Source organism: Oreochromis aureus, linkage group 20 (assembly GCF_013358895.1).
Source record: "Oreochromis aureus strain Israel breed Guangdong linkage group 20, ZZ_aureus, whole genome shotgun sequence".
Lineage (NCBI taxonomy): Eukaryota > Metazoa > Chordata > Actinopteri > Cichliformes > Cichlidae > Oreochromis > Oreochromis aureus.
In genome coordinates this window covers 9,091,824-9,104,641 of record NC_052961.1, presented here as the reverse complement: position 1 = coordinate 9,104,641, position 12,818 = coordinate 9,091,824, and the positions used below count along the sequence as shown (strand labels likewise).

General features: G+C 40.0%; 1 protein-coding gene across 1 annotated transcript in view; it reads left to right on the top strand.

Annotated features, from left to right (window-relative positions):
- The window catches only part of plxna2 (plexin A2), a 163,536-nt gene that overhangs the window by 64,498 nt on the left and 86,220 nt on the right, over nt 1-12,818 (top strand). Inside the window, exon 4 of the mRNA XM_039604756.1 lies at nt 3,970-4,104. Coding sequence (XP_039460690.1) covers nt 3,970-4,104 — 135 coding nt within the window. The remainder of the gene's footprint in view (nt 1-3,969; nt 4,105-12,818) is intronic.

The following is a 12,818-nucleotide window of genomic DNA, read 5'->3' as shown; positions in this document are numbered from 1 at the left end:
TTACATCTCATGTTACTTCACGGTTGCATTTTGAGACCAAATCAAAACCATTTTGGCAGTTTGCATATTTTACATTTAACATTGCTTAACATTCATTTTGATGAAACTGCAGGGTTTTTTTTAAATGTCCTTTCCCATTCCTTTTACTGTAGAACATCAGCATCCACAACACACTGCAAACACACATTTGATGCACTTTTTACGCAGGATTTATTCAGCACTCAAGCAAATTGCTTCACACGGACTCTCGCAGTTGGGGATCCAGTGTCTGGCACAGTGTTCAAAACCAGAGAGACCAGGAAGGGAAAGAGAGCGAGAGAAAGAGAGGGAGAGAGAGAACAGGACAGGGAAACAGGGAGAAGGGCAATTTGAATTGGAGTTTGGTCAATCTTCAAACGTTTTTTCAGGGTGCTTACATGGTCTGATCAAAAGCACTCCACTGGCACAGGGCCTTGTAGCCACAAGGGGAGGCCTCTGATGCCTCTGCCATGGCTTCCCTGCTGGCCAACCACCCCAGCCCCACTCTCCACCCCCAACAGCTACCCACTTAATGCTGACTAGGTGTTGTGACAGAAAGCCTGTAAATAAAAGCAAAAGTAATTTTTTTTAATCTGTTGTTTTTGCTAGATTCTGGCAGCATGGCAATAGATGCTGGTTACCTGCAGAGTCCAGATGTGCATATTGAAGTTTTCAAGCCAAATACACCACCACCTTTATAATTAAACTATTGCCTCATGATAGTTTTAAGGGGCTTGGATTTTTAAAACCAAGTATCACAGCTATCTGTGTGCTTCAAGTTTTTATGATGCCTGTTTTCGTCTTTTCACCATGATCATATTTTTTTCATCATTCATGACAGCGCTGTGTTTTCTCTTCAACAAAAAGTTGCCCGTGGTGGCCCCGAGGGAGAATGTAGACTGTTTTTCAACAATCTCATCTATCTTCACTTTTTCCCCCTCTTACTCAACTATACTCAGTTGCAGCTCTCCAATACTGGTGATAGAGAGAGGTTAGCTAATGGCTGTGGTGTTGAAAAGGGAACCATGTCAGGCCAGGACAGACCAAAGAGCTCTCTAGGATATCAGGGGTTGTTTCCATGGATGGGCAGTCTTAAAATAGAGGGGCAGTAATATTGTGAGGCAGTTGAGGGTATGAAACCAACTTGTTTGCAGCCTTTTCACCCGGCTTGATAAATAATGCAAGACCGTACAGTGCAAAGATGGGATAGATTTAAGCACCTGAGAGAGCAGGCTAAATGTTGAACTAAAGCGATGCTGAGAAAAAGATGTTTTGAGCATGAGAGTCGCTTACTCAGGTGGTACATTTTGTTGACTGGTGGAATAGTAGTGTGGGAGTGTGGTAAAGAGAGGGAGTCTTTGACAGAATTATTTTTGGTCCACTAAGCACTGGTGCCTCCATTTACTTGCTCAGGGTTTTCATTTTCTCTTTTTTTCTCTCATTCGCCCACCCAGAGGTGAGTCTGCCCTGGAAAGTACTTGTATTTAACTGACCCAATTCACACAAACGTACATATTCTTTTATATTTTCTAACAGCGTGTCTACATATGTGTTAGTATAATAGTCTTTGCAAGATTTACAGTTACTGTAGAAAAGGAAAAAAAATCTGGATGTGAGTGTGTTTACATAGTGGGATGGTGAGTGTCACTGTCAATAATGTTTATTCGGTTTTCTTTGTGAGCTATAAGCTTAAGCCTTTGGGAAAAGCATACATAGAAGCAAAGAGTGAGAAAGAGAGTATTAGTGTATTAGCGAATCTTCTTCCCTCGTACCCAGTCACTAATACAATGTCTCTGTACACAGTCTCGCACTTGCATTATTATTATTTTTGTTTTTTAAAACAGGACTGGGCAATTAATCTAATTTTGTTTTCAATTTTAATTTTGGCTCCAACAGCTACAATAAAAACAAGATAAGGTGAAAATTATTATTGATAAAAAACAGTGTACCTCATCCTGTTTTGTAATTATGCTGTGTAATTTGTGTTTCAAAGTAGATGGGTAAAAAGGTTGGATAATATGTTTAAATAAATAAATAAATAAAAATTAAAAAGTTGCACATTCTCTGTCAGTGCCAAATGTAGCGGGAGGGCTAGGTGCAACCTTTATGGCACATTCAGCAACTGAACCTAATACGCTAATCACTGATAATCAAGTTTATTTTTAAAGTACACTAAATATGTAGGCTAAATAATCAAAATACAATTGCAAAAAAATATAAATTCATCCATTTGCTGATAGTCAGTATATTTGAACAATGACCCAACGTTATAGGATGGTTGTGTTAAATAGTTGTAGTTTTAATATTGAACAAAAACACAAAAGCAAACACAAAAAACTATTTTTGTCTTAATAGAGCAGCTCTACTGTCTTGTTGCTGGTAGGCCTAGTATGTTTGTTCTTCTTTTAACAAATTGTCTGGAGAGTAAAGGTTTTGTTCCTCACACACTCATAGACATCTCTGTGTGTGAGTCTCTTTCTGGCCAAATGTTAATTTAAAAGCCCCTGGACAGTGGTGAGAGACTGTGTGATAGCGATCTGATTCAGATGAACTGCAGGCCTGCAGTGGGAAGGTCGGGTTATCTTGTGATCCCTAGTGGCAGCCTGCTAGGACACATATCACAGCATGACAGACTGCTCCTACGGGTGCACACACAAAAATGCACTCACAACACCCACACTGACACAGTAGTGAACAGAACAGCGCTGGCCTGGCCGTGCGCCGACATGCTTTATGGATGAGCATATTTGCCGAGGTCTCCCTCCACACTGCAGTGTCAGTAACCAGATGAAGACTGGCACGGCCCCCACATCCTGCCTTTCTCCTCCTACATATGGTTTTCACATATGTCCTGTTTTCAATGTTTGGATTAGTCTGCCAAGGTCAGATGTAGGTCAGCCATGGAAGGCTTAACCACTTTGAGCTTTGTTCCTTAACTATGGTGCCTGCTGTCGTGTACCCAACTAACCCTCAAGCTTTGAAGGGAAAGCTCCAGGGATTTTGTGTGAACTTAAATCACATTTCTCTTACTTGATCATCCAGCAGTTTGACACATGGTGTTGCTCACACATTCGTACACAACAGTTTGTGCGTGCACTCGTTTTCTCACATGCCCCCCCCCCCATTTTCGCTGTAGATCTTGTTTTGACAGACATATGACCTTGACTTTCCCCTCTGTGAGCCTGACAGCTCTTTGGTGCTGTCATTGTTTGAATAGACAGATGAATATTTGGGTGGATGGAGGCATGCAAGGATGGACAGATGATAGAGCCATCAGCTTTCATGGTTGGAAGAGGGCCTAGTGATATGTGACATCACAGAAACGTCAGAAAACCCCCACTCGAGTTTAGACAACCCGTGCTGCTCCTCAAGATTTGCTGTTCTGTTTATGTCTGGCCAAGGGGATGAAGAAGGCTAGCACTGGCCCATTTGGGTCAGATGCCTAATATAAGTCATTTAAATTCTTTTCCATTGCTTTTGCAGTAAGGTGGTCTTGGCTTCAAGTTCAAAGCTTTACTGAGCAAATACATCATTCACTGAGGGAAAGAGAAAACCAAAACACAGCTCAAGTTTCACAAAGGTCTGATAATATCCACAAATAATTCTGCACAGTTTTTATAACCCCGTCCTACAAGGAACTTATAGTGGACTTACATTACCTCATAATATGAAAATATTATGGTTTGTTGCACAATTGTTGGCAATTATAAAAAAGCTTTTATGTCATATTCATATTCATTCTTTCTAGTGGAAGCAATCCTCAAGGAGAATCTCCACCTCCAACTGAAACTCCAAGTAGCTAAATAATTTCAGTGTTTTTCAAAACAAAAACAAAAAAAATGAATCATATTTGTCATTCCTGTCAATCATTTTTATCTGGTTTTGCTATTCCTGCTGTCACTGAGGTATAAATAGCAATATCTGACCTGTTTGTGTTCTGTTTTTTGTCAGATTCGTGTTGATGGGCCTCCTCACGGTGGTGTTCAGTATGAAACGATCTCGGTTATCAAGGACGGGAGCCCTGTCCTCAGGGATATGGCCTTCTCTCTTGACCGCAACTACCTCTACGTCATGTCTGAGAGACAGGTAGGTGTTTGGAAGCTGCATGCTTGAAAATATGTGACACAAGCGTCCATACATAAGAATAGATAGTTTTAATGGGCCTTTGTCTCTGTATGTATATGTTCGAAATGTCAGGAATATTGTGTGAATGTGTGAGCTCCAGCAGGGCGCAAGATGGCCCACCTCTCAACATCAGCAATCCGCCACCTACTGTTAGCTATAAATAACCGGGGTGGCACAGCAGGGGACATTGTGACAGCATTTGATAATGAAGGAGAACAATGAGGGCAGGGAAAACGAAATAGATAGACAAGGAAAAGATAAGGTACAATGAGAGTGGATGAAGGAGAAGAAGGGCAGAGACTGGCAGGTTGACTGGCTGCTTGAAGCATGGGAGAAAGAGTGATGATGGAAAAGGGACAGCTGGAGGAGTGTACGACTTAGAAAAGAGTAAAGGAAAAAAAATGGAGACAGAGTGCAAGGTCATCTTTTCACACTTCTAATGAAGTGACACAGCACTGCAGTCTGGGTGGGCAGCAGCTGATAACCATCAATGCAACTGACATACTAAATAGGTAGAAGAAGTGCGAGGACACAAGGGTAAAAGGGGACACAAGGGCAGAGTAGAAGGGAGGAGATGCAAAGGAGGGGAAAACATGGTATGTTGGAAAAGAGATGACAACAGGAGGAGAAGAGAAGAGGAGCAGCTGCAGGGGAGCGTGGCAGCGCTGCAGCCCTAGAGAGAGACAACGTGCAAGGCTGTCAGTGTGAGGTGATAGATTGCCATCCTCTCCTCTTATCTCTTCTTTTAACACACTCAACAACTGGCCAGCTTTAGCTTATGGGTTGAATCCATGGTGGATGGATAACGTGTAAAAGAGTCATTTTGAAATGATGTCCAATTCAGAGACAGGAAAACGGAGGCATAAATGTAGTACTACGTTATTTTTTTTATCCTTCAGCACATCATTTACACTTATAAATGATTATAATTATATAAAAACAAACACTTGAAAAGTTGCTCAGTTCTAGTCGCCTACCTGATGTGAGAATAACAATAAAGCCAAAGTCAGATCACTTCACCAGTAATAGCTCAGTACTTTGAGCATAAAATATTCCAAGATTATTATTCTATTATCTTTTCTTGGTAAAGCTTGCTAAAGTCATCGCCACAAATATGCGGACAGTGACACAGTTTTCACAATTGCCTCTGCACACTACCATTCTGGATTTTAAAAAGCAATCAAGATGTGACTGGAGTGCCGGCTTTAAGCTTTAATTGAAGGAGTTTAAGTACTGCAATAACTATTTAGGAATTACAACAATACATAGTCGCTCATTTTAAGAGTCCCAAATTTAATTAGACAGCTAACGTTGTTTTAAATAGAATTATTTTTAATACTTAGATGAAAATCTTTTGCAGTCAGTGGCTGCCTAAATTCTGGAAGCTATGCAGATCATCAAATGCTCTGCTGTGATGCCTTCACTGAAGAATATCCAGTTTCTTTGCCTTGAGAAACTCTTGGGTAGCTTTTGCAATATGCTTTGGCTCATCATCCATTTGCACCGTGAAGCACTGTCTGATCAGTTTTGTGGTATTAAGCTGAATATTAGCTCATAATATAGCCCTGTACACTTTAGGATTTATCCTGCTACTTCTATCAGCAGTCACATCATCAGTAAACACTAGTCTCCTGGTTCCACTGGCAGCTGTACATGCCCAGGCCATAACACTGCCTCCACTATGTTTGACAGATTATGTTATGGATCGTGAGCTGTTCTTTAATTTTAACCTTTTTTAAATGCTCTCCTACCATCATCCTGGTACAAGTTCATCTTTATTTCATGTGTTTAAAGGGAAAACTTTACTCATTTTACATGTTTTTTTTGGTGTTGCTCTGCCCTCTTTCTTTTTCAGAATGTACCAGTGTGTTGATTTGGCCCTTCCTAAAGTTTGTGCTATTTCTTTAGGGTTTCTTTTGGTTTTTCATACTAATGGTGATGTTGTACACTTGGATTGACACCTTATGCTGAGATTTCTTGTGAACAGCTACCAAATGCAAGTTCAGTGTTTAGGACCAACTCCAGGTCTTTTGTCTAGTTAATTTCTCGTGATATATTAAGGGAAACGGCCAATCATGTCCAATTATTTGCAGGCCTCTGAAAATTAGGACCATATATAAAAATGTTGATAATTACTAAAGGTTAATGCAGTCCTCATGTTAAATCTTAAGTCTTCAGTTCAGTCCAATATTGTCAGTTTGATTTAAAATCCAGAGTGAAAATTACAATTATTGTCAAAATAATTATGGGCCTAAATGTACATTGAAGGCCAAATTATACTATTCAAGTTCAGTTCAGTTTTATTTATATAGCGCCACATCACAGCAGCAGTTGCCTCAAAAGCGCTTTATATTCTTAGGTAAAGACCCCACAATAATACAATCTCTCAAGCCTCTTTATTAGTATTTATATAGTATATTAATCAAAAGATATAACTGTACATCTACTTTTTTGTTATTTTATGTTTGGAGGAGGTTTACATAGATATGTATATCTAAACAAAACATGTATATTGATATTAAATGAAATATAACAATGTCATGCATAAACATAAGATGCGGGTATCGGACAAGGGACTGAGCAAGTAAAGAAGAGTTTGTACTGATTCTAAAGTCTCTTTCCCATATTTACTAAATCCTTTATTCTCACTTATTCTGCAGATGAAAGAAGCTTTTGATGTTGAGCTCATAACTGCTAGTCATCTGAATGAGAAGTGATCGTGGTGAATATTATTAGTATTCAGTGTAGAGATTCTTCTGTCTTCCTCTCTAGGGGTTAGGGAGGATCGAAGGAGACAGACACGCACACACGTACTGAAACATGCTCAATTGCTTCAGGGATGTTGGCATGCATGTTGAAAGACACCTCTTGATAGTCATATCTGACAGTGTCTGTAGAGAGGTTGTGCATGTGACCCATATGGTCCTTTCAGCTGTTTTTTGTGCATTTAGGGGAAACATGCAGTAATATATATTTGGTTACATTTTGGTATTTGCTTGTTCGAGGACATCCTTGTACATATATGGAAAGTAAAAAAACACTGAGAGCAGCGACAAGAACAGAGCAGATACCAATGACAATAAATATGACCATTAAGTCAGATACATCATGAAAAGGAGTTTGAGTGAAAGTGGGTTGCAAAGCAGCTTGCAGATGTGCAGCAACTCTGGGCAGGCTAAAGCAGCTTGGGTGGCATACCTTATATGGGAAATATCAACTGAATGCATAGAATGTTATCAGCTGAGCCATGAGCTCATTTTTCACAGCGGTGCACTGTGCTCAAAATTATCCTTATTTTTTTGGTATGTGATTCCGGTTAGATAGAATAACATATTTTTTCATATGAAGAACTTTCTTGCAAAGCTGAGAAATATGTTTTTGAGTATTCCGAGCCTGGACTTAAAATACACGCAAATGTGAATTTGTCTTGCCCAGTTTCGCTCTGATCAGAGGGATGAATAAATGATTAAAAATGCTTTCAGAACGCATTTATTTAACCAGTCTGTAATCACTATCCACTGTACAAAACACAACAACGTTAAACCAGACCTTTCACTCTAGTATTCAGTGGAAAACATCTATTTGACCTTTATCTCATCATAAGCTTAAATGTCACCTCGAGCTACACTTGTAGTCACACATCCAGGACATCACAAGATATATCTTGTCTAAGCTCTACTTGTTCCCATGTGTCTGACTGATGCCATCTAAGGCCAAGCACATGGCGATGGGAGACGGCAGGAACAAAGGAGGGATGATATCAAACGGAAACCAAGGCAGATTTGGCTCCAGTTGCATTTCCTACTCTGAATAACAAAGAAGTCCTCTGTGTTTGGCACAGTGGGAAATAGAGGGAACGGAGAGAGCAAGAGAGAGAGACAGACATTAAGGGGGAGACGGACAGAAATTGGGAGAGCAAGAGTAAAATTTGCTCAGCAAGGCCATGCTTCAGAATTTGGTCTCCCTCTCTCCCTCTCTCTCTCTCTCTCTCTCTCTCTCTCTCTCCTCCTGTCCTCACACCCTCACACACAACACTCTGTGTTGTGGCTAAGAATTGTGGGATGTGCAAGGCCTCTGTGAATACAAACATGCAGACAGGCACTCACGGGGATGCACACACAGTCACACAAACAAAACACATGCTTCCCTTAGTATTCATTTACATAGGTTTAGTCACAATGCACTGGTTCTCCTTATCATGTGTACACTCTTATAAAAACACTGGAACTGCACATACATGAAAACACCAATCTCTCAATATTGTAATGGCATGTCCATAAGGCTCATGGAGACTTCATTACCTATAGCCTATTGCATGTGGATCTTCAGTCTGACTTGCATACAACCTTCCCCATGTAATATTTTAGCAAACTTTTTCTCTTCTCTTTCATTTGTTTCTTTCTCACACAAGACACCGTCACTGACTCACCTCCAAACATATTTAATAGCTCCCTTTTTCATATTTGATCCATCGTCCTGCAATGTTAAACTGTGCTTTTGTTTTGTAGATGCAATGACAATAGCATTCACCATATTAATGATGTGGTGAGATTGGCCCAATGCGAGGCAGTGCAGTGGAACTGATGAAAAGACCTGGCTCACTGGCTTTCTCTACTCCCTGAGCACTATATGTGTGTGTGTGTGTTTTTGCCCTCCTGTAGGGGTATTGTATCATTACTGACAGTCCTGAAATACATAACAGCAGGTTTTCATCTCAAGATTTATCTGTGTGTATGCACTATGGTGCCTCTTTTGAATAATCTCAAGACACGCTGGTTTAATCAAATAAAATCGTTTAATTTTATTAGGACTCACTTTGAAGTTTGTGCATTACAAATGTCCTTGTGCATCCCGTGATTCGGCAGATCCGTTGTATGGATTTCTGCCAGATCACATGTTTGAGTCATGTTGTGCGAATTGTCTGCGCAACTGTTTCTATATTTATACCAATAATCCAAAAATTTGGGGTCTTGGCTGTCATTGCTGTTTTGGGAGATTCGAGTGAGCTGCCGCCTAGACGGTCTTTTCCGTCTCGATGCGTCATATGTCTTACATTCCTCCAGCACCTCTGCATATATTGTATCAAAAGCGTTAGGCTTCGAAGTGAGTACCACATCTTCCTCTACATTTACAAAGCACTCATGGTTATGCACCACGTATTATCTTCAAAGGATATTCTTTAATATTAATACTTGCAGCCACTTTACATGCATCAAAAAAATACTCCAATATTATAATAGTCTCTCCAGATTCTGCAATTAGATTGATAAAGTATTCATGTACAGTATGACTGGCAGCTGCAGTAGAGCTAAGCCACTGGTTTTGCCAGCTCATGGAAATTCAGTGTTTTGTATCTGCCATCTGGCTAATCCTCATAGTTGTTGTTATATTTATTAATATTAATATTATTATTGAATGAGGCAGCACAATGGCTTAGCTGACCTAATATCTTCATTCGGAAGAGCTGGAATGGAGCTCAGACCATGAAACACTGTCCCCTCTTGTTTTCACCTTCACAACAGATAAAAATTCCTCTGCCTAGGATTCTATGCCTAGCATGCAGTACAGTATATGGTGGCTTATTAAAATCTTAAAATGAATTATTAAACATATTGGAAGCCAGTGTATGGAGACTTAAACAGGTGTAAGGTGGTCACTTTGTTGGCTTTTAAGTAAAAAAAAAAAACAAAACAAAAAAAACTGCTGATGGATTTTTGATGATAGACAGACTGTGGATATTATCAAGAGAATTGGCTGCTAGTCAGTATGTAGCGCTTCATGTAAGATGCATTTTCATTACTGCAGACATTCTGCCTGGTTTTCATGAGGGGTGGCACCTGGGTAAAGCATGCAGGAGGCAGGGCACATGAGAGAATCTCCGGAGAGTTAAATACTCTCTCTGGAGTTCTCACATGGTTCAGCCAGATATCATATGGACTTTGTACTGGGGAGCTGACAGGGTAAAGACCCTTTTATGCCTGATTCAACTGATTCATTTGCATTCTAACGTGCACCTCCTGTGGGTAATGTCTAGAAAAGTTCAAGGCTTCAGTATGTGTGTGGAAAGAGCTTTTCTCTGTCTTTCTGTCATTACGAACTTCTCCTTTTTTTCCAGAATTCTTTCAGAGTTTCTTTTATCAGGCTTTGTTTTCTTGAGAATGCAAACACAGCCCTTTCTGTTTTTTTAACCACAGAGGGCAGGTTTGTGTTTGAGTATGTACGTGTGTAGTTTTTGTGTAGTGTGCTGCTTTTGCGAGTTTAGACATATGGGAGAATATTCAAGCACACATGCCACTGCGGCCCACAGAAGACCCTAAGCAGCCTTTGTTTCTTTTTGTTGTTAGTTTATCAACAGAATGCAGCATACTGGGATAAATGGTGACAGCTACTCCAGTACTGATGGGGTCTTATAGGGCCTAGATTATCAACATTTGTATGACTCCCTTTCATGTCTTTTGTGGTGTTTTGTGCTGCTGTGTCTGTTGGCACTCGGGGCAGGCACTCATCACACATGGTTGAGAATCAGTGACTGTATTATTTCAGTTGCTTTGGTCAGCAGCCAGGCTATAATGTATTATTCATGGGGAATAATCAAGATTTATCATCTGAAAGGGTTTTGAAGTGATACCTGTGGCGTGGCCTTAGTTCTGTCTGAAAAAAGGTTTTTGAAAATACTGTTTAAAAAAAAAAAAAAGGAAACTCAGAGAAATCCTCACACAAAAAACTGAAGTGGTTACTTTTTTATCTTGCTGTAATTAATCCCAAGAAAGGAGGCAGGTGTTGACTTTGTAATGGAGCTCAATGGTTTTTGTAATGTTTTATGGCTATGGTGTACAATGGTGCATAATAGACCTTAAAAGACTTAGTGTTTCCAGTGAAATAGTGTCCCTCTAATTGCTAGCTTTTTATAAAGATAAGTGTGAAATTCCTGCTAGCATGACCAACTGAGGGATACTGAGCTGGCTTGTAAAACAGACTCGTCTTTCATGGACAGACACACAGTCCTCCCCCTATAGAGGCGTTCAGCCATGTGCTGCTGTCACTCTCCAATACACTCTTGGCTCTTTAGCAAACATTAAACCCCCTCAGCCTCCAATCCTTGTATTCCATCCTTCCTCCCTTAGCCAGCTTCATATATGGAACAGCAACATTACAGCTCACAGATTATCAAAAAGAAAAGAAGACCTCTTTTCCAGGCCTGGCAATTTCCTCCAGGTACTCAGCTGTGAAATTTGAAATCCATGCATGAATTCTTTCTTTTTTAAACCTTTTTTTTTGTAGGAGGTCTGCTCGCAACCTGTTCTAACACCAACCTCCCCCATTTCCTCCCCCCTAGATTTTTCTGTTTCCCCTACCTCCCTTGAACCTTTGTTTGGCTGGTGTGGTTAGATTAGGTGGAAATGGGTTCAGTGGTTATAACGACAGGAGTAAATAGGATTCATTCACTTCTCATCCAAGCTTAGATTAGCTGACATGCTACTGGCTCATTATTAAAGAAGACTTCGGTGTCTGTAGCACACACGTGTGTTAAAGGACATGGAACACATTGTAGCTAATAACAAGCAATCCGCGTTTGCTCTACTATAGATCTAGCTTCTGCAAATTTAGAGAAAGCGACTAGCAGCGATGTTGCTAGAAAGCCTTTTGTTTCCTAGATTTGCTGTGTCTCGCTTTTTGCAGACTCAAACACATATATTTAAAATTATTCATGTAAAAAAATATATATTTTATGAAACACTGCAGGGAATGCTTCTAGCCCAGCTGTACACGCTCTTTGTTTCCCTAAGTCTCTACAACACAGGTGGTGAGTACAAAGAGAGCATGAGATAATAAATCTTGAAATAAACCAGCATTATCATTTATTTATTTATTTTTTATTATTTATTTTTTATATATCATTTAAGTATATATCTGCACTTTCCTGTTTGGGGTTTTTTTGTTTTTCGTGATTTGGTGAGAGTGTGTGGGTGTGTGTTTGTACGTGTGTGTTTGTATGATTCCCTAAATGTTCTCGTCAGGAAGCAAAAGTTCAAACCAAAAAATTAATACAGACCAAAAGCGACATGAGATTAGCACTTTACTGAGCTTCTTTCCACACCATCTTTCTCCCTTCTCATTTTGTCAGGAGGGGGTAACAAAAAGGGATTCTGGCATCTACCTCAGCAAGTGCTGCCTTGCACATGGTCCCTTGACCCCATGCTTGCCCCAGGGCACTCTAGCTAGCACACAGCTGCAAGAAGATGATTCAGGGGTTTGACTCTTGACCCATAAATCTGTTTTTTTTTTCCCTCACCAATCTGTCTATCAATGACTCAGATAAAGAGTCCCAATAACTTAACTATATACCATTACCGCACAGAGGACAATGATGAAGTTGCTTTTGGGAATATCAATCTGCTGTCTTGCTGAATTCGGTTATCATTGCTATAAAGTTCTGCAGTCATCTCACTCCTCGAGTCTTTCCTCAGCCCCATTTGAACACAGTTCACTTTCAGAAAGCTGAATATTTTCCTCTGCTACCTCTGAATGTGCAACTCATTTCCAAATCCCACAGACTGTAAGAACAGATTTCCCTCAAATGTTCCTGAATGTTGCCTAATTCCCAAGTTGTATGTAACCAGCTTTTGAGCTGCATGAATGTAAGTTGTTTTTTTAGGATCTATTGTACCTAACTT